This window comes from Astatotilapia calliptera, chromosome 16, assembly GCF_964374335.1.
Source record: "Astatotilapia calliptera chromosome 16, fAstCal68.1, whole genome shotgun sequence".
Lineage (NCBI taxonomy): Eukaryota > Metazoa > Chordata > Actinopteri > Cichliformes > Cichlidae > Astatotilapia > Astatotilapia calliptera.
The window spans coordinates 21,951,286-21,972,194 of record NC_137437.1 but is presented as its reverse complement, the minus strand read 5'-3'; the positions used below and the strand labels follow the sequence as shown (position 1 = coordinate 21,972,194).

Here is a 20,909-nt window from a genome sequence, read left to right as displayed (position 1 = left end):
TGTTTAATCAGGATTAAAACAGCTGTCTATGGCCTCTGGGGTGAGACTCAATCATACCTAAAATGTCTAACTTTAAAACCGAAATCATGAGATTGCATTGTAGACAGAGAGTGATTAATCTTAACCCTCCATGTGTTGTGATTTTATAGTAATAATGCTCACATTTGGACTATTTTTAATCAAGAAGTAAATAAGTATAGTAAATAAGAATAATTACCTTTCCTTTGCAGTTTTATGACCGTCTCAGATTGTTCGGTATGCCAGCCAAGCACCAGCCCGATTTCATCTACCTACGACATGTACCCCTGAGGAAGGTGCACCTCTTCACCATCATCCAGCTCAGCTGTTTGGTTCTTCTGTGGACCATCAAGACATCCAGGGCTGCTATTGTGTTTCCTATGATGGTCAGTAAACAGCGCATTTTCCTCACACTCAAATATATTGGTTGGGGCTACAACCTTTAGGAAAACCAGAAGGGAAAAAGAGCGTGTGAAAGCATTGATGCACATGGTCGAAAATGATCTGTGATGATGTATCTGATATCCCTGTGTTGGTGTTGTTCCTGCACCATCATCATGAAACTGGTTTTCAGTTACAGTGTTGAAAAATTGAGGAATAAAAAAATGCATTTGTTTATATAAACCTCTCTCCTGGAACAAGTGTTCCAAGTGTTTTCTTTATTAATTTATCCAATATGACAAATATACAGCAAATTTAAGTCACTCATGTCGGTTTGCTTGTAATAGCTTTCAATAGCATTGGCTAACCTCTTGGCTAATGCTATTAAAAGCCCAGACAGGGACTGGTCAGTTTCATTGTTGATTCTGGACCAACACTGTTATGATGACGTAGGAACACCAATACAAGGATATCAGATCATACATAAAAAATGCTGTATATGTTAAGTTTCTTACATACTTTGCTTCATATTAAAATAAATAGATCTAGCTCCTCAGCACAGTGTCCTTCGTTATTAAAATGGTTCCTTGAGTCATCTGTTTGTTCTTCTGTGGCACTTCTGTAGGTGTTGGCTTTGGTGTTTATCAGGAAACTGATGGACTGTATCTTCACCAAGAGAGAGCTAAGCTGGTTGGATGACCTCATGCCAGAAAGCAAGAAGAAGAAACTAGAGGATGCTGAAGAGGTGTTTTTTCCCTTCCTTCCTAAACAAATGGCAATGTACTAATATTTTGTTACTATTTACATGGCTTTAAAATGAGTTGCTTTCATTTATTAAACCTTCAGGAGGACGAGGAGCAGAGTATATTGGCAGAAGATGACGGAGTAGAGCAAGTGCCATTAGAAGGGTATAAGTAAGTTTTAGGGGCAGCATTTAAATGCTTTTGTAAATGTTGATATTCATATGGACTATATAAGTCAATTTGTGTGTTGTATTTTTTAGAGGAATACCCATCATCAACATCACAGATGAAATGTCCAAAGGTTCTTTTGGAAATACTTGGAATGCCAGTGGTTGAGATACTTCAAAAAGAAAACAATATGGTAAGAATATTTGCATTGCATATTTGCAACATTTTCATACTTGTAAATCCAGTGCAGGAACTAGATATATATATATATATATATATATATATATATATATATATATATATATATATATATATATATATATATATATATATATATATATATATATCAATCAATCAATCTTTATTTATAAAGCACTTTTCATACAGAGAAAATGTAGCACAAAGTGCTTTACATAGTTAAAAGCAGCCCACCCCACCCTCCAACTCACTCCCCACACTCTCAATACACATATATCCCCCCACCCACACACACATACACACACGCGCACACTTAAAGAGTAAAAATTGGGCTGGGCTCGCATGAGCCAAGTGAGGAAACACTATAACAGGGAGCCGTCTGCACCGGGAGCCGGTCACAGACCGCAGCCTCCAGGCTGGGCACACAGCAGGAGGGAGGCAAAGGAGCCCCCCAGCCAGTCTGAGAGGACCCCAGAGACCCAGCAGCCACGGTCAATAACAGCCCCGGTGCAGAGAGCGCCCTCCGAGGAAACACTGGAGATATGACGCAATACAATATATATAGGGTAAAATGATAAAATAAATAAGAACAGGATACAATATAAATATAAATAGAATAAGAAGATTAAAAAACGAATAAGAATAAAATCAAACAAATATTAGGTAAATCCTAAATTAATAATAGAATAACAGGATAGAATAAATAAGCATAAAATAAATAAACGCTAAGTAAAAGCTAAATTAAAAAGGTGGGTCTTGAGCCTGTTCTTAAAAACATGTACGTTCTCTGCGGCCCTGAGCTCCTCCGGCAGGCTGTTCCACAGACGAGGACCATACCACTGAAACGCTGCCTCTCCGTGAGTATGTGTCCTGACTTTAGGGACAATCAAAAGGCCAGTACCAGAGGACCTCAGGGTCCGCGAGGGTTCGTATGGTAAAAGCAGATCTGAGAGATAAGAAGGCCCAAGACCATTAAGACATTTAAAAACCAATAAAAGAACTTTAAAAAAAAAAAATATATATATATACAGTGGGGCAAAAAAGTATTTAGTCAGCCACTGATTGTGCAAGTTCCCCCACCTAAAATGATGACAGAGGTCAGTAATTTGCACCAGAGGTACACTTCAACTGTGAGAGACAGAATGTGAAAAAAAAATCCATGAATTCACATGGTAGGATTTGTAAAGAATTTTTTTGTAAATCAGGGTGGAAAATAAGTATTTGGTCAATAACAAAAATACAACTCAATACTTTGTAACATAACCTTTGTTGGCAATAACAGAGGTCAAACGTTTACTATAGGTCTTTACCAGGTTTGCACACACAGTAGCTGGTATTTTGGCCCATTCCTCCATGCAGATCTTCTCGAGAGCAGTGATGTTTTGGGGCTGTCGCCGAGCAACACGGACTTTCAACTCCCGCCACAGATTTTCTATGGGGTTGAGGTCTGGAGACTGGCTAGGCCACTCCAGGACTTTCAAATGCTTCTTACGGAGCCACTCCTTTGTTGCCTGGGCGATGTGTTTTGGATCATTGTCATGTTGGAAGACCCAGCCTCGTTTCATCTTCAAAGTTCTCACTGATGGAAGGAGGTTTTGGCTCAAAATCTCACGATACATGGCCCCATTCATTCTGTCCTTAACACGGATCAGTCGTCCTGTCCCCTTGGCAGAAAAACAGCCCCATAGCATGATGTTTCCACCCCCATGCTTCACAGTAGGTATGGTGTTCTTGGGATGCAACTCAGTATTCGTCTTCCTCCAAACACGACGAGTTGAGTTTATACCAAAAAGTTCTACTTTGGTTTCATCTGACCACATGACATTCTCCCAATCCTCTGCTGTATCATCCATGTGCTCTCTGGCAAACTTCAGACGGGCCTGGACATGCACTGGCTTCAGCAGCGGAACACGTCTGGCACTGCGGGATTTGATTCCCTGCCGTTGTAGTGTGTTACTGATGGTGACCTTTGTTACTTTGGTCCCAGCTCTCTGCAGGTCATTCACCAGGTCCCCCCGTGTGGTTCTGGGATCTTTGCTCACCGTTCTCATGATCATTTTGACCCCACGGGATGAGATCTTGCGTGGAGCCCCAGATCGAGGGAGATTATCAGTGGTCTTGTATGTCTTCCATTTTCTGATGATTGCTCCCACAGTTGATTTTTTCACACCAAGCTGCTTGCCTATTGTAGATTCACTCTTCCCAGTCTGGTGCAGGTCTACAATACTTTTCCTGGTGTCCTTCGAAAGCTCTTTGGTCTTGGCCATGGCGGAGTTTGGAGTCTGACTGTTTGAGGCTGTGGACAGGTGTCTTTTATACAGATGATGAGTTCAAACAGGTGCCATTCATACAGGTAGCGAGTGGGGGACAGAAAAGCTTCTTACAGAAGACGTTACAGGTCTGTGAGAGCCAGAGATTTTCCTTGTTTGAGGTGACCAAATACTTATTTTCCACCCTAATTTACAAATAAATTCTTTACAAATCCTACCATGTGGATTCATGGATTTTTCTTTCACATTCTGTCTCTCACAGTTGAAGTGTACCTCTGGTGCAAATTACTGACCTCTGTCATCATTTTAAGTGGGGGAACTTGCACAATCGGTGGCTGACTAAATACTTTTTTGCCCCACTGTATATATATATATGCTACAATTATTATTTTAGCATGATGCCATGATACGTTACATTGTATATGCCACATAGATGTTGGCACTCACGACAGTTTTCATGCAATTACACGTAGAAGAATATTTCTATACATAGCACAGTTTAGATGCTCAAAAGGAACAGGATGAAGTTTAGACTTAATGCTATGATCCCACCCACCCTTTATAGTGACAGTGATGGCAATACTTTTTATTGCGAATTTTTATTCCAAATTCAAAAATAGAATAATGTATGTTTCAGGATTTTAAGATTTAATACAGTAATTTTGCAAAATATGTTCTCAGGCTTAAAAAAATCTAACAAAAAAAAATTCTCACTCTAATATTTTATTGGACTGCCTTTCACTCTGGCATTGTTTCGATAAGCTCATGCAATTTTACAACATTTATTTCTGTCCAGAGTTGCATTAATTTCTCGCCAAGATCTCATATTGATGATGGAAGTCAGACCGCTGCGTAAAGTCTCCTCTGGCAAATCCCAAATGATTCTCAATGGTGTTAAGGTCTGGACTCTGTGGTGGCCGGTCCATGTGTGAAAATGATGTCTTAAGCTCCCTGAAACACCCTTTCACTCTGGTTGATGAATCCTGGCAGTGTCATCTTAGAATATGCCCAGATAATTAGCTGACCTCACCTAGACCAGATCATAACAATGACCCACAGGCTTTTGTCGTGTACACTAGGCATGATGGGTGCATCACTTTATCCATCTCTCTTTTTACCACATGGCCTTTTTTCATCACTTTTTTATTTCATTCTAGCAAATTGAAGCATTTCTGATGAAGTTTCATGTTAAGTGTTTTTCTTAAGGGTAAATGGGCTGGTTCTTAAATAACATTTGTCGACTCTAATTGAGCACTCTTAGTGCTTTTTATTGCAAGCCTCATTCACCCAATCATACACACATTTATTCTCACACACAGCCAAACTGATGAATGGATTAGGGACAACTCAGGTTTTAGTAACTCTTCCATGCAGACTGGAGGATCCAGGGATCTCACCATGAACCTCTGATTAAAAGTCGGCCCACTCCACGTCCTGAGCCATAAATACCTCTAAGAGCTAAATAGCCACAATCCTTTGAAGTTCCTTTACTTTGCATACTTGTATTTTTCATTAATTTTGTCCAAGGTTAACACAATATCATGGCCTGTTGTGGATGATAGAGGGCGCCAGATGTTGTGAATGACAGCTGATTATTTTGTGACAGAAAAACAAACAAAAAAATGTATATGGATCTGGGGCACCTCGGGGCTTTTTTGCAAAAAGACCATCAAGTTAGAAATTTTTTGAGCCTTACATGATTGTAATATGAGCACACTGTGGGCAAAACTGTCATCGCCAAAGACAGCTGATGTTGGTTAGGTACAGTGTTTTTATTTATTTATTTTGTTCTTGTAGCTCCATGAGACTAGTACCTTTTATTTTATCATATTCAAAAGTCAGAAAGGAAATAGGTGAATGACATCACTAACATTCAGATGGATAAATAACACCATGAGTCAGAGAAAAGGAATATACAAAATCACTTTAGGTAAGCCGTCGATTTAAAGATGGTTATGTTTACATATTTACTACTTTTACACATTTTTATATCTTTTCTCTTTGGATTCTGATAGTTACACCGCTCTCAGCTTTTCTCCACAACTACAAATAAAAGCTGGAGAAGATGGAAGTCAGTGTGGACAGCATTACGAGTCTTTGTCATTGTTCCGTCTGTGTTTTCAAACAAATCTACATTGTGTGTTTCATATCATCAATCCTTCAAGTTTAGTTTTGCAGATCTCTGTAAGTAAAAAACTGCTTTATCTGATGTATCCCGGTTATTATGAACTAATAGAACCTGCTATCTAATTTTCTCTTGTTGTTAACATCTAACCCTATATACTGTTTGGATTTATTGAATGTAAACCACAGAAGCATACATTTCTGCTGTTTTTGGAATGGGACCATTTTGAATTTTACGTAATGATTTTAATTCTGTGGAACCAAAAGCAATAGCTCTTTGTACCAAAATGGTAATAATTTGTATGAGAAAATATTTAGCAATATTTATATTGTCATTTATTTTATGGTATTTATTTTATATTTGTTTTGTGTTTGCTACAAAATACATGGTAGTCTAACAAAGACGTGTGTGTGTGTGTGCATATTGTTTTTATTGTAAATGTAAACTATACTCAAAGTATCCTGTGTTTAATGGTTGTATAAAGTTATGAATCATGAATTTTAAAGGCATCTAGCCATCTACTGTTGCATTTCAATGAAGAATTGAGGGTTACTCGATTTTTAAAATCAAATAATAGTTTTATGTATAACTTGTCAGTGTGCTACACTAAATAAATTTCTATAAGCATTCTTGTTTATCTTGTCAAAGTCAAACTTACGCTCAAATGAAAATTTTTAAGGAAGTCAACAATTCTGTTTCTCTGTTTATCATTTTTGATTTAGCAAAACTTGATGCACTAAACACTGAATAACTGCAAAAGCTTTGAGTGAATTTTAGAATTTGAAATTTTGAGAACATTCATAGCATTTTATAATAAGGTCGGTGACTAGAGTTTTCATTTTTCTAGATTTAAATAATTATTTAATTTGATTTTTGAATAAAATTTTATCTGTAATTAGAATGTAATTATATTTACCTACAACTATGGTAGATACACTAGAATTTAAATACCCTAGCAACCACAAATAAACCAGCAGTCTGAGATCCAACTGCTCTATTGGGGTGATTTAGTACCATGAGGTATTTAAGATAAAATGGGACTTGATCATTAAAGACCTTGTATGTCATGATAAGGATTTTAAATTTAAATTTGATTCTGGATTTAACAATGAGCCAATCAAGAGAAGCCAATATGGAAAAAATATGCTCACTCTTTCTTCTAATCCCTGGAAGTCTTACATTGCATGTAGCTCATTTTGGCTGAACCTAGTCAGGCCTCATGAGCTAAGACTCAACCACAAGATGCTTGCTGAGCCTCTCCCCAATCTAGGTGAGGTAACTTGGTCTCTTGTTGACTTTTCCATAAAGGTTTTGTAAATTGCACCTAGTCTGGCTGTTCACCTAGGACCAACTTCCCTTGGGAGATACCAGGGGCAAAGATGTCCCAGATTTATATATGCATGCATATAGTGGGTTGTACTTGTTGTATTTGTGGGCATATGCTAATATATTCTTGTGATGACTAATATTGTTATATATATCCTATATATCCTCCTGAGGACCAGTCTATTCATTTATGTCCTTTGTAATGGATTTATTTGGTCTGTGCCTTCTGACTTATTTGAGCTACCCTAGTAAGTCCTGATGTATTAAATACAGGGCATCCTGGGCGGCAGCACGGTGGCACGGTGGTTAGCACTGTTGCCGCACAGCAAGAAGGTCCTGAGTTCAATTCCACCATCTTTCTGTGTGGACTTTGCATGTTCTCCCCGTGTTTGCGTGGGTTCTCTCCGGGTACTCCGGCTTCCTTCCACCGTCCAAAGACATGCAGCTTGTGGGGATAGGTTAATTGGATAATCCAAATTGCCACTAGGTGTGAATGTGCAAGTGAATGTGAGTGTGAATGGTTGTCTGTCCCTGTGTGTTGGCCTTGCGACAGACTGGCGACCTGTCCAGGGTGTACCCTGCCTCTCGCCCTATGACAGCTGGGATAGGCTCCAGCGCCCCCCGCGACCCTGAAAAGGATAAGCGGAAGCGAATGGATGGGCATCCTGGGCTTTCCATTGATGTCTCATGTGTTTGGGTGGCCTTCTTCAGAGGAAGGAAATCACCAAAAAAGTTCAATGTCAAAACTCTTTTTCCTCGGTTATAGGATATAGTGTACTAATAAAGCATATTATTAACACGTGAGGCAATATTATGGAATAAAATAAAATGTCTGTTTACATACATATATAAAAATATAAACACATTTACACATATATTGATGTGTACTATACATGTATACAGGCACAAACATACTCGTATATCCATACATACACACACACTCAAAACTTACATATATACTATATCTTGATTTAACAAGATGTCAGAGGAGCGATAGATAATATTAGTTTGCTGCACATAATGCTTTCATTTGAAATGCCATTGGCAATTTTACTTATATAACACATTTGATCATTAGTGTTAAACAATGCATTTTATTGTATGCTAACACAACGCTCTTAACAATGAGCTTTACATAGAGATAAAAACGTAAAAACCAGTGTAGGTTATCAAGGATAGGGCAGAGATATCCAGTGTCAGTGATGCTGAAAACATTTGCCCGTTTTTAACCTTGACAAATTTTGGCTCACAAGTAAACTTGAATGGGCTGAGGATTACTGTAATCAACAGATGGTTTGATGTGCTACAGATGACAGCTTAGAGAGGTGGCCTATCCCAAAGCGTGTCAAGCTGCTGGCTCATGCAAATTACTGTTTTGTCTCAGTGCCAGGAGGAACTCAAGAGTGTCGACCCAGTCATTTCTCCCAACGAGGTACTTATGTGATTGACATGATTTTCTTTCATTTAGCATAACCATCCTTGGTGTGCAGTCTGCGCATTGCTTGAAAATCCTCCTCCAGTGAACAGCTGACAGGTGACATATCATCATTTTACCTGGTAAAAAATACCACAGCTTATTTCTCCCTCTGGAGTAACGTGTTCATTGATTTTTCTTCTACCTCCATAAACACAAGGATTAAGGGAAGGTGACAGTGGTGCAAACAATCAAATCACATTTTTTTTAAGCCAGTGACTATATCACTGGACCAAAATGTTATGTCGTGCTTATATATGACTTATTCACTAGTCAGCGAATATTGATTCAAATGACCACACAACTTTTGTTCTGTTCTTGATGGCCAATAATGAGTGTATCTTTTGTCTAAAGCATGATATTTATATATTCTCTGACTTCTAGACCTCATGCTAAGACTTGTTAAACCACCTCATTGGATTCAAGTATTTAGAAAGGGAAGCCATGGATTGTACATATTTCTTTATTGAAAACTAAATGTATTTTTTTTCTGAATAATAAGAAAAAAGCATTAGACTATTGACAGATGTAATTAATAAACTTGAAGTTTAAACCAATAATGTGATTTTAAAAATGAAGGAAAAAAAACTGAATAAATCATGTCATGAACGCTTGATCAGACATCTGACACATATCTGACACATTTTAAAATTTCCTTTAGCAATGTAAGGCCAACCGGGCTTCTTGTGAGGGCATTTAATATCTTACCAAGAAAAAAGTCTAGTACAGACTGCAAAACATATAATGGCACAGAGTCAGTGAGAATAGTTGCATTAATTTGGGAAATGGCAAAAGCTGGATCTCTTCAATCTCTTCTCCCTCGGCCAGTCTTCAGCCAGGACACAAACTCCTTGGCTGCCTGGTCTTGCAGGTAGGAACTCACATCGCTGGTGTAAGTGCCGTCTGCATGGCGTCTCCTGTGTGAAGAAGTCACAATAGCTGCATATGTAACTGTGGTGCAACAGACCAAAAAAAACCAAATCCATATGGGTACATTGAACATGACTTGGAATCATTTTGATTTAGGTTAAAATCACAAACGGAAACAAGAGAAGCAATCAACAGAATGAATGCAGTTATATTTAGACTTTAGACTGTCTTTTACAAATTTAAAGGCACAAACTTACAAATTTGTGTCTTTAAAAAAACAAAAAACCCCAAAAAACTGTGACACTCACCCATTCCTCTTTGAGTTCTTCAGCCACTGGACAAAGTCTTGTGCTCTTCTTGTCTCCAGGTATTTGCTGTAGTCGTTGGAAAATGTTCCCTCTGAATGTCTCTTCATGTTTTGGATCTCAATGGGTTCGTTGAGGATGGAGTTTTCAGTCAATAGCCTAAAAAAGTGATGCATTATGAAAGTGAACAGAGCTAATGTACGCTCACCATTGCAATAGCCTGGAGTCCCCTGCTTCTTACAAGTTAACTCTTTATTCTTTATTCTGCATCATTCTTCTCATCTGTCCATGACTATTCATATATACTTCATACTTCTCAGAAATCTGGAGTTATATCAATCAATCAATCAATCAATCAATCAATCAATCAATCAATCAATCAATCAATCAATCAATCAATCAATCAATCAATCAATCAATCAACCGATTGATAGAACGATAGATCAATAGATCGATAGATCAATAGATCAGTAGATATAGGTATATAATAACAATATAACATTGTTTAGCATTAAATTCAAGCAAAAAACATTAATTTATAATTATTTATTATTAATTAATAAGTGTGCTAATCAAATTTTGATTTAAATTACACTTTATAAATTACACGGGCTATCAACACTGTGGATCATTTTTTTCATTTTGCCAACAGCTGCTCCATTAATGCAGCACATGAGACTAATAGTAATACTACTACTACTACTACTAATGTCTGAGGCAGTGTAAAATGACTGAAAGTTGGTCTTACATAGAGTGTCGGTCTGTGTCCTGGTCAGGAACCTGCCAGCTGCTTTGAATGATGATGAAGAGCAGGAGTCCGGCTAAAGAATGAGCACTATTCATTGTTTGAGCCTCTGAAAAAATACAAAAAGAAATTTATGGAAAAAGTGACGTTAAAAATCCATTCAATAAAATTTAACAAGATATTCTACATTTAGATTGCTGCAAAAACATCTCACCTGTGGTTCTTTCTGCTGAGCGTTTGAGAGAGGGATGGCAGTTTTCTCTTCTTCTCTCTGGCTTCTTAAGCTGTTTCATGGTCCCCTCTTGATCTGCTCAGCGTTTATATAGGGGAGCTGAGGAGCACTCTCCCAGGTGACTTCACCGTCACAGAAACCTTAGCATATCACCTGTTACTTTCAATCCATTAGTCTGCTTCCGCCTTGTTCCCCTGAATATATTTGACTTTGGGTTTTTAAAAAATAACAGCTGGGTGGTGAAATCTGTTGCTTTATTTAGTCCAAAACAAACATGACCTCTACCCTGACAAATAAATCCATGCCCATGTATGTGTTTGATTGAATCCAACAGCTGGCCATTTTGGATATATAATGTTTCCTATTATTCTTTTATATTTTTCACAATTTATATAATTTGTATAATAAAACCTAATTCAAAGCACACATTAATGTTATATATTGTTAGTACTGGGTGTTTTTATTTTAATCTTAATTTGCATGTTTGAACAGTAAGGAGATCAGTAATAATCTTTTGGCCTATTAAAAGAACCATTTGTAAAGAAAAGCAATGAATCAATTAAATGTTGAAAAAAGTTTATTTGAATATTCTTATAACACAAATGACTCCACTTTGCAACAAATCAGTGCAATGCATTGCAGTTAATGTATGCTATGATAATCACACATACACACGCACGCACACACATACATAAAATTTTTTAAACTATAAATGCATGATAGGACTTGTATCTTTGCATATCACATATTTTGCAAAAATTCCACACAACATACGGATGCTCATTTAAATGAGCAATCTAACATTTGTTGCATTAGTTCAACCTGGCTTTCAGAATATTATAATTAAAAAAAGCACATTAAAAATGCATTAGACAAAGAAACTGTGGTAACAACTGTTGCCTACAAATGCTGTTACATCCTTCACATCTATTTGGGACTAAGGAGGCATTTCTGCAGGAAGTGACTCATGTGCCTGTATATATGATGATAGGCTGATCCACTGAGACTATGGTCCTTGTCGGTGTACCACTGAAAGCAATACCAGAATATGATTAGTGCATAGACTATAAGTCAATTCCAGATAACATCGTGCACATCTTAAATCACACTTATTTTAGATTTAATTTTGCTTATAATAGACCACGTTTTTTTTCCATTTGAAATCTTCATTACATCAACAACATCATTCCTAATATTAGCCTCACTTCCCTAAGCTAATATTTACCATCACCTCGAAGTCCACTTGCGCATCCACCAGAGCTTTGGAGATTTGTGCAGCCTGCTGGAAATGGACATTGTCTACGGGAAAGACAGAGCTTTTACTACGTGACTGAAAGCTCAAGTTTCTATCAAGGCAAACAGAGTCTATTTGTGCATGGCTTACTGTGTTACCTGGAACGCCTCTGAGAAAACGGGCTACCACATGTTCAGGTCTTATCAGAAATAGAAATGACTGAAAGAAATAACAGAACGTACCATCCGCTGTGCCATGGACCAAGAGATATTGAACATTTTTGAAGTTCTTTGCTCTGGAGGTCACTGTGGAGTTCTAGAAAATAAAAGAATTACAACAGTCTCAAGGCAGAAATGTGCCTTTACTTCACCACACAGCTAATCTGAATGATATTTACTTTGTACGAGTCGGAATTCTCAGTTGGCTTGCCCATGTAGCGTTCAGTGTAAACTGCATCTGTGGAAGAAAACTCAGTTAACACCGCAAAAGTGGATACAATGGAAACACAAAAATAAATCATGCGTATTTAACATAGGGAAGGAAAAGTTTAGATTGAATGATTACAAGCTATAGGAAATCTTAAAGATGAACTCCATCAACTTTCAAGGCTGAACGTGTCAAAATTACTAGTGTAGAGTTACAAAGAGGTGTAATCACCATCCTAGTTTTTATCTCTACTTGAGGCCAGAAGCTCAGGGTTCAATAACAGCAATAAGGAGGCACTGTGAGTAATGTAGGTTAACCACAGTTAGGTTTTGGCAGGAAAAACAACACATCTCTCTTATTCTGCTGAATGTACACTGAAATCAATTCAAATGCTGTTACTTTTTTCTGGGCTTTTACTGACTTTATATATTTTCACGCCAAATATTTCTTAAGATGATATTTCAGTCTTTAGGTGGGTCAGCTGAATAATCAGAATGATTGCTTTGCATACTGCATCATCTGGTGCATGATGGAGGATGTTGAGAAAGCACTATTCTACAAACATTTTCATCATGACTTCACTAAAGTCGTAATGAAAACAAGATTTAGAATATTCAAGACTTTTGAGTAGCTTTGCAGTGAAAAAAAAGGCAGTGACTCACTGCCCAAGCCAGCAATTTTGGATACAGCATCAATATGCCCTTTCCTGCCTTCCCTGTACACATAAGGCAGGTTCTTATATTCAGCACGAAAATATTAATCACACTGAAGTTGTGGAGAAAAGTAATGGATTAAACATGTCACTAACACTGTTACAATACAGCTTATGTAAAGTGAAGGCCATACAAGAAAATAAGCAGCCTGTAAAATTACACTGAGCAGCTACTTTGATAGTTAAATGTGTTCAACTGCTCATCAACACAGACGCATCACTTGCGTTCAACCCAACCACATGCATTTAGGCATACAGACATTGTTAAGATGACATGCTGATATTGATGGTAAATGAAAGTGACTTCGAACATGGCATGGTTGTTGATACCATACAGTCTTGTCTGAGTGTTTCAGAAACTGTTGATCTGCTGGGATTTTCCCATAAAGCCACCTCTAGGGTTTATAGAGCACTGTCTAAAAAAGAAATTATCCAGTGAGCAGCAGTTTTTAGGGTAAAAAATGCCTTGTTGATGAAAGAGATCTGATGAGAATCTGCTTTAAAATAGCCACTTGTTACAACAAACATATACAGAAGAGCATTGAATTTACAACAAATCAAATCTTGAAGAAGACGGGCTACAGTGGCAGAAGACCACACTGGTTACAAGTTTTGTCAGCTGAGAACAAGAAACTGAGGCTATAATTCACAAAGGCTCAACAAAAGTGGGCAACAGAAGAAAATACTGCTTGGTCCGGTGTGAGTCATGATTAGTAGTTTGACATTCAGATGGTAGGGTCAGAATTTGACGCAGCATAGTTGGATCCTTCATTGTATCAACAGCTCAGGCAGTAGTGTAATGTGGTGGTAGTGTAATGTGGTGGAAATATTTTCTTGGCATACTTTGGGCCTCTTAGTACCAACTGGGCATCATTTAAATTCCACTGCCTGCCTGAGTATGGTCGGTGACCATGTTCACAGTGTGCCCATCTTCTGATGGCTGCATCCAGCAGGATAAAGCATTATTTCAGCAGTTGTTAGCAATAGTTCTTTAAAAACTTAACTGAGTTCACTCAGATGCACTCCACAGTCACCAGATCTCAATCCAATAGAGCACCTTTGAGATGTGGTGGCACAGGAGATGCCAACAAATTGCATTATGGATGCCAACAATTTTGCAGCAGCTGTGTGAAGCTGTCCTATCAATACGGACCAAAATCTCTGAGGAATGTTTTCAGCACCTTGTTGAATCTTTGCCACAAAAAAGTGAGGCAGTTTTGAAAGCAAAAGGGAATCCAAGCTACTCTGGCAAGGTGTACCTAATGAAGTGGTGGGTGAGTATGTATATGATAGGCTATGTATGCATGTTCACCCACCATAATAGTCCCACTTGGCTACTGGGGCTACTGCAATTCCACACTTAAAGAGTCCAGTTCCAGCACCCAAGGCCATTGAGGAAACATAACCACCATATGACTGAAGATCAGAACAGATTGCATTAGTAAGAACATGTAAAGTGATTATAAAGATAAAGAAAGAGGAAAAAGCAGGATAAAATACAGCTTACCCAGCCCCATATTGCTATTCTGCCTTCATCAATAAATCCCATGTCAATGAATTTCCTGTAACAGGGAGATCAGTTATTATCTGGGGCAAAACACATTTGTTAAACCAGACTACACCAGGAATGTATCTAGATGAAGACTTTTGTATGTATGTAAAAGATTACATTTCTTCAAACAACAGCTAAAGAACAACACTCATCACAGAGGTGATTGAACGTTTAGACAGACCTACCTCACAGCAGCTATTTGATCTTCCACTTCAAATGTCCCTAGGCGTCTATAGATTGAGTGCATTATTTCATCCCCTTGGTAACCACTTCCCCTTCCATCAAAGCTGGCAATGATGATCTCATGTGAACTGGAGAGGTACGTGCCCCAGTTCAGCTTGAAGCGATAGTTCACACTCTGACTGCACGGACCACCATAACTACACAAGGAGAGCAAGACTGTAAATTTACTTCTGTAAACGTTAGTGGTGTCACATGCAATTTGGAATATTGCTCACTCACACATCAATAAGAAGAGGATATTTTTTAGAATTCTTGAAATTGGGTGGTAACATCATTTGATACCAAAGATCTGTTGGCAAAAACACAGGAAAGAAGATGGAAAACGATGTTTCACATACTAGGACGTCATTACAAAACATCTGGTCAGCACATATAATGGCTGATATACTTACTGACTTACAATCATTAAACAGGCAATACAACCTTAGTTGTAATTCACCATTGTTTATGCTGAAAATGTTGCTGTTACTAAGAACCATCGTGTGTGCTCATGTGAAAAAGAGCACATTAGACATACATTCAAACACAAAGCAGAGGATTTCCATATGTCTTCAACAGTTTCTGAGATGGATTTTTCAACATGCATTTCTCACCAAATCCTCCAATCTTTAAGGTGCCATGTTTCATTGTTGGCATTTGGAATTCAGACAAACTCTTTTTCAGGTCCTTATTGTCTTGAAGAATGGCAAGCTCTGAAAACAAATAAATAAAGTAGCTGCAATGTTGTGTCCATAAAACAAACATAAAGGTGCATACTTCAAAGTGTTCATCATTGAGGAACCTTAACTTCTCTGAAACATTTTGATTTGCTGTTTATTCTTTTTTCTGGGAGCTTCGTGAATTACCTTCCTTATTTTGCACTTGAGGTGACGCGTTTAGACCACTCTGCGTCTAACTTAATGTAGCAAATGCGTTACAAAATATTCAAAACTCATTCTTCATCAGAGCATTTATGGTGCAATGATTACCACATTCTCTGTACATGCAACAGCTTCCCAAAACTGAGATGAGACACAAACCCACCCTCAGAGTTTCGAAAGCTAGTGTACTCTGTCAGTCTGCCCCAGGGCAGCTGTGGCTACAACTGTAGCTTGCCTCCACCAGTGTGTGTGTGTGAATGGGTGGATGACTGGGTGTGTAAAGCGCTTTGGGGTCTCTAGGCGGGACTAGTAAAAGCGCTATACAAATACAGGCCATTTACCATTTACCATTTACCCCCAGTTCTGGTCCCAAGCCTCGATAAATGGGAGGATTATGTCAGGAAGGGAATCTGGTGTAAAATCTGTGTCTAATCAAATATGTGGATCCATCTACTGCCATGAATCCTTGGGAAGTAAAAGAGCAGCCAAAAGTACTTGAACTTGGGCCACTATATTCGATCTACTGGCTGTATGAAACCAAAACAGCACCTAGTGCTGGTTTACAGATTTATTGCAGCCTAAAGTTAATGTGAAGTTACATATATGCTTTCAGTGGTACAACGTATCAAATCAAAGGACTTTAAAAATGAGCTTTTCGGCTTTCAGCTTTTTCAGTACCAAATTAACTACGTTTTATAGAACATTTTCAAATGCAGATAAAAACACAGAGATCTTAAATACTTAAAAACTTTCTGGACTATTAAAGCCTCGCTTTTACCTTGAGATCTGATCCCATATCAACTCCATTGGAAGCACAAAATATGAATGGCTTGTATGGACAGAAGGAATAACTACAGCAAGAAAATTCTGCTGGAATATTTACTGGGTTCTTCTTATTTGACCACCTTCAAAAACAGTAGCTTTATCCTTTAATAGTATACCATGTGAGTGCAATGAGTCATTTAACAATGTGTTTGGGTTATATGAATCTGCACCTGAGCCCTTGCTGTCCATGAGTGTGTACAGGGGGAATCCAGGTCCTGGTTCAAGAAAAACAAAACAAAACAGGATACACACAAATAGAAGTGGATTACACATCAAATCGTCTGCATGCCTTCAGCAAGGATTAGTGTTCACAGATGTTCACTACCCCAAATCGGTGAGTTATTGCTTACAGTAAGAGAAAATGTGAATGGGTAACTGACCGTAGCAGTCCATTCGGTAGTAAGAGGCGTCAAAGCTGAAGTAACCTGAGTTGTACTGGCACCTGTCCTTACGCAGGTTGCAGGTGAGACACTGGGGGGCAGAGGGGCTGCTTCCAATCATAACCCTGATGAAAAAAAACAGCACGTCACCTATATAATTATCTACATATAGATTTTAACTGGTAAAAAAAGAGGACAGATGAGAATAATTCCTTACTTGTAGAGGTTTCTCTGTACAGGTATTCCTCCATGCTCATTACTCACAAAATATCTGTAGAAAGGAATTTCACACACCAGGTCTTTATATTCTTACTTACATTTTTAAGATTTATACAGTTTCCCCATAAACGTATGGATTCATCACTCACATGGCATCTTTGGTTAATTTGCTTATGTAGATAACTTCCCACTTCCCAGAGGTAACAGGGGTTGCTTTGCCCTTAATTAAAGAGCTTCCTTTAGTAACTCACTAAAATCTAAACACATGATTGATATGACTGTGCAACACATTCTGCATAAAGAAAACTGGTAACACTTACATCTTTCACATAATGAATGTGTTTGTAGCCATTAGTGTCACTCATCACTTTGTAGAAACTAAGCTTATCTTCAGCAAAGAAAAGAGGCAAGGGCACGTACTAAGGAAAAAACAAAGTAATACGTTATAGTGATACATCAAAGTAAGGTTTTAAAGAACTATATCAGTAATCTTTTGGAAACTTACATGGCCCACCCATCCAGTCTTGCTTGTTTGCTCGAATTTCTATAGATAGTAAAGACATCAGTTGCAGTTAATTAGCAGAGCATGGCCATCAAGACGATTTCCTCAGCAGAGAAGTCACAGCTACCTGTTTTTCTGTCCAGCGATTTCCATCAAAATCATAGATCTGTACAACCACATAATTCTGTCTTCTTGTGAGCCACTGCACTGCAACGCGTATATCTGTAACCCAGGTCACCGAGCACAAGATGTGATCACTGAGTAAACGCGACAGAAGGAGAAAAGGTTTTCACATAAGACAGACCATGAAGGCATCGCATTTTCCGGTAAATGATTACACATGTGCTAAATAATATACAGACCCAGAAGAAACAGAAGCGGGCGCAAACACCTGTGTGCGGTGGGATGGGTTTGTGGTATCGACAACAAAAAGTTTCACCTTAGTAAGGGGTGATCCAGCCTATACAAATACAAATATAATATTTGTGATAAATAATTATATATAACAAGAGATCTGACAATTTTTGACAATTTAAAATGATAAATTGATATTGATGGTTATATTTTGCTCATAATTCCATGTTTGAAAGTTATAGAATCCCACCTTTGGGTATGGAATGGCCACTGTCTGAGGATATTGCTCAGATCCATACCAAGAGAACTCCACTTTGTGAACTTCTGTATTATTAAACTCTGCATATGCCAAGAACTTTCCGGTTGAGGACCACCATACTGCCCCATTCGATGCAAACACCTCCTCTGAAATTATTGGAGAAAAATATTAACCCACACAGATGCACACTTTTGAAAAAGAAATAATAATGTCACTAACCCTCATACACCCAGTCAGGGACACCGTTAAGGATCTCATTCTTTTTCCCGTTGTGTGTCAGTTGCACAGCTTCATCAGCACTGACATTGGATTTGAAAAAAATGTTGAAGTCTGAAATGTAGGCCTGAAAAAAAAAAGTGGATTTCAACCATAAACATACAGCTACAAATTTATTGCAACAAAAATAAGCCACAAGTATTATAAATAAATATTTATTCAGATAAACCGAATTGCAACTTATTATTCACTGGAGACAAAAAGTACATGGTGAGCGCTTACATATTTGTTTCCGGTTGGTGCCCAGGTAAAGTACTGCACAACACGTGGAAGATTTGCAGGCGTGACAAAAGTTCTACGATGAAATATGAACACATACAGGCATAATAGTAATGTACCAACTGATGAATAAACATTTTTACAGATGATACATTTGGGGTGGGAACCAAAATTCATTGATAAAACTCACAAAAAACAGCTACTTACGAACTCTCCCTGTCATAGATCGAATATGAGGCATTGAATGAGTGTCTCCATTTCTGTAGGATTTTAACGACAAACACTTTCATTTGCAGGTTTTTCATTAGCAGAATTATAGAAATAATAATAATAAATAGAAAAAAAATAATGCTTTAAAAAAATACAAATAAAGATAGAAACGTAACTAGGTGAAATTTAACACCTCACCTTTGTGTAGTTGCTTTCAAAGGCGATGTATTTATAATCACCTGACAGCAAATAATCTGTGGCTTCAACTTGGGCCTGAAATAAAAATGACTGCATGAACTTATGGATGTGTTGCAGAATTCATATACTAATATACATAGTAGGCTATTTAACATGCGTGACAGTATATATTAGGAAATATTTGGTCTAAGTACAAATATATTACAAAGGTTGAATTGCTCAAATACAGCGACTCCTCCTTTGTTTCAGCATTGTGGAGAAAGACATTCCCGTCTCTTGCTTTATGCAAATACTCCTTATCTGCAGGAACAAGGATAATAGATAAGCTTCCAAGAAGTTTGTATCAAAGGTGGAGATTAATGCTACCAAAATCAGAAGGTATAGCAGAGGTTAAGTGACTGACAGTGATACCTGATATCCAATACAAATTGTAGGCTCTCCATCTAAAGGTGTCATTAAAGTAGTCATCAAGAGAAAAAGGCCTTTTGTTACCACCAGATTCTGAAATGATACACATGGGGTGCATTATTTATTTAACTTGCATGTAACGATACCAACACTCCAAAATATGTGACGACCATTTTTTTTGCGCATTTACAACTTCGTTGCTTGAATAAAGCAAACAAATAGGAAATGCGCAAACACAGAAAGAAGTCTGCTTTGAAGTAGCATCTGTAGCTGCTTTTTGAAAAGAAAGAAAAGAAAAGCGACTCACGGGCCAAGGCTCTAACTTACTGTTGTAAATAACTGCTGGAATGGTTATTAACGTGATGACGACAGCCGCCCCTATCACCCCCCACATCACCTTGTTACTGCAGCCCTGCGAAAGGTGACACAAAAGTGGCAGCCTATAAAAATCCTCTGAAAGCACACAACAAGATGCTGACGCTGCAGGCTCTCCTTTAGTAACTTATTAGTCCCACGGTGAGCTTCACACTGTCACAGTAAGTAGCCATGCTTTTACACAGATTTTCTTTGTTTCCCCCCCAGTACTGATGGTAAATCGATTACTGACCATGGTCCAGATGAAGTCGCCGTGAAGCTCTTGGTTTTTTAAAATATTCCTCAAAGGCAGCTGGCGTGAAGTTTACAGTCACTTCTTGGAACATGCAGCTTAGTTAACATAACCGTACGCTTGCAAAGGTAACTTTAAACTAATGCAGCCGCATGAGAAAACGGAGCTCCGTCCCGCTTTAGTCGAAGGTTTCCTTCTCTCCTCGCTGCATTTCTGAGACCAGTCGACAGAAATGCCTCCTCGAAGTCTGCTGCCCAACTTTGAAAGAGCGCACAAGTTGCTGGTATTAGGAAGTGGCTTTTTCACTATGGGCGTAAAGTATTCACGCAACAAAACAGGACAGCTGGAAAAGCAGGTTTTTTTTGTGTGTCTACATCAATATACTTAACCATGAAGTGTAAAAAAATATTTACGTGGCTTTTCACTTAGCATACACAATGAAGTAACTGTATTTTTTTTTAAATGTTGTTGATTTATTATTTAAATATGAGCATAAAGAGGAAAAATGAGATAAAAATGAGAAGGGCAGTCAGTTTTGTAATACTTTTGGATCAAACAAGCTTCCTGCTT

The 20,909-nt window shown here is 38.0% G+C and overlaps 3 protein-coding genes across 4 annotated transcripts in view; 1 reads left to right on the top strand and 2 right to left on the bottom strand.

Moving 5' to 3' along the window:
• The window catches only part of slc4a10b (solute carrier family 4 member 10b), a 33,516-nt gene extending 26,984 nt beyond the window's left edge, over positions 1-6,532 (top strand). For both annotated transcript variants that reach the window (XM_026144993.2, XM_080291103.1), the window contains 5 exons: positions 231-404; positions 1,025-1,144; positions 1,246-1,313; positions 1,403-1,503; positions 5,794-6,532. In XM_026144993.2, the coding sequence (XP_026000778.2) occupies positions 231-404; positions 1,025-1,144; positions 1,246-1,313; positions 1,403-1,478 (438 nt within the window). In that variant the 3' untranslated portion in view covers positions 1,479-1,503; positions 5,794-6,532. The remainder of the gene's footprint in view (positions 1-230; positions 405-1,024; positions 1,145-1,245; positions 1,314-1,402; positions 1,504-5,793) is intronic.
• Positions 6,533-9,150: 2,618 nt separating this feature from the next.
• On the bottom strand, positions 9,151-11,045 carry gcgb (glucagon b). Its single transcript, XM_026145180.2, has 4 exons — positions 10,838-11,045; positions 10,627-10,732; positions 9,882-10,037; positions 9,151-9,620 (listed from the first exon to the last, which is right to left on the bottom strand). The coding sequence occupies exons 1-4, from the start codon at positions 10,914-10,916 to the stop codon at positions 9,509-9,511; spliced, it is 453 nt and encodes a 150-aa protein (XP_026000965.1). The 5' UTR covers positions 10,917-11,045; the 3' UTR covers positions 9,151-9,508.
• A 369-nt stretch (positions 11,046-11,414) lies between these two features.
• fap (fibroblast activation protein, alpha) lies at positions 11,415-20,641 on the bottom strand. The gene is made up of 26 exons (XM_026144728.2): positions 20,340-20,641; positions 20,060-20,144; positions 19,736-19,825; positions 19,530-19,624; positions 19,325-19,399; positions 19,124-19,176; positions 18,920-18,992; positions 18,641-18,764; positions 18,413-18,567; positions 18,171-18,268; positions 17,936-18,065; positions 17,812-17,850; positions 17,627-17,725; positions 17,456-17,526; positions 17,305-17,358; positions 17,088-17,212; positions 16,878-16,922; positions 15,616-15,714; positions 15,242-15,311; positions 14,965-15,159; positions 14,735-14,789; positions 14,544-14,643; positions 12,487-12,545; positions 12,332-12,404; positions 12,081-12,154; positions 11,415-11,884 (listed from the first exon to the last, which is right to left on the bottom strand). Exons 1-26 carry the CDS (start codon positions 20,340-20,342, stop codon positions 11,783-11,785), a joined length of 2,241 nt encoding a protein of 746 aa, XP_026000513.2. The 5' UTR covers positions 20,343-20,641; the 3' UTR covers positions 11,415-11,782.
• Positions 20,642-20,909: the final 268 nt, after the last annotated feature.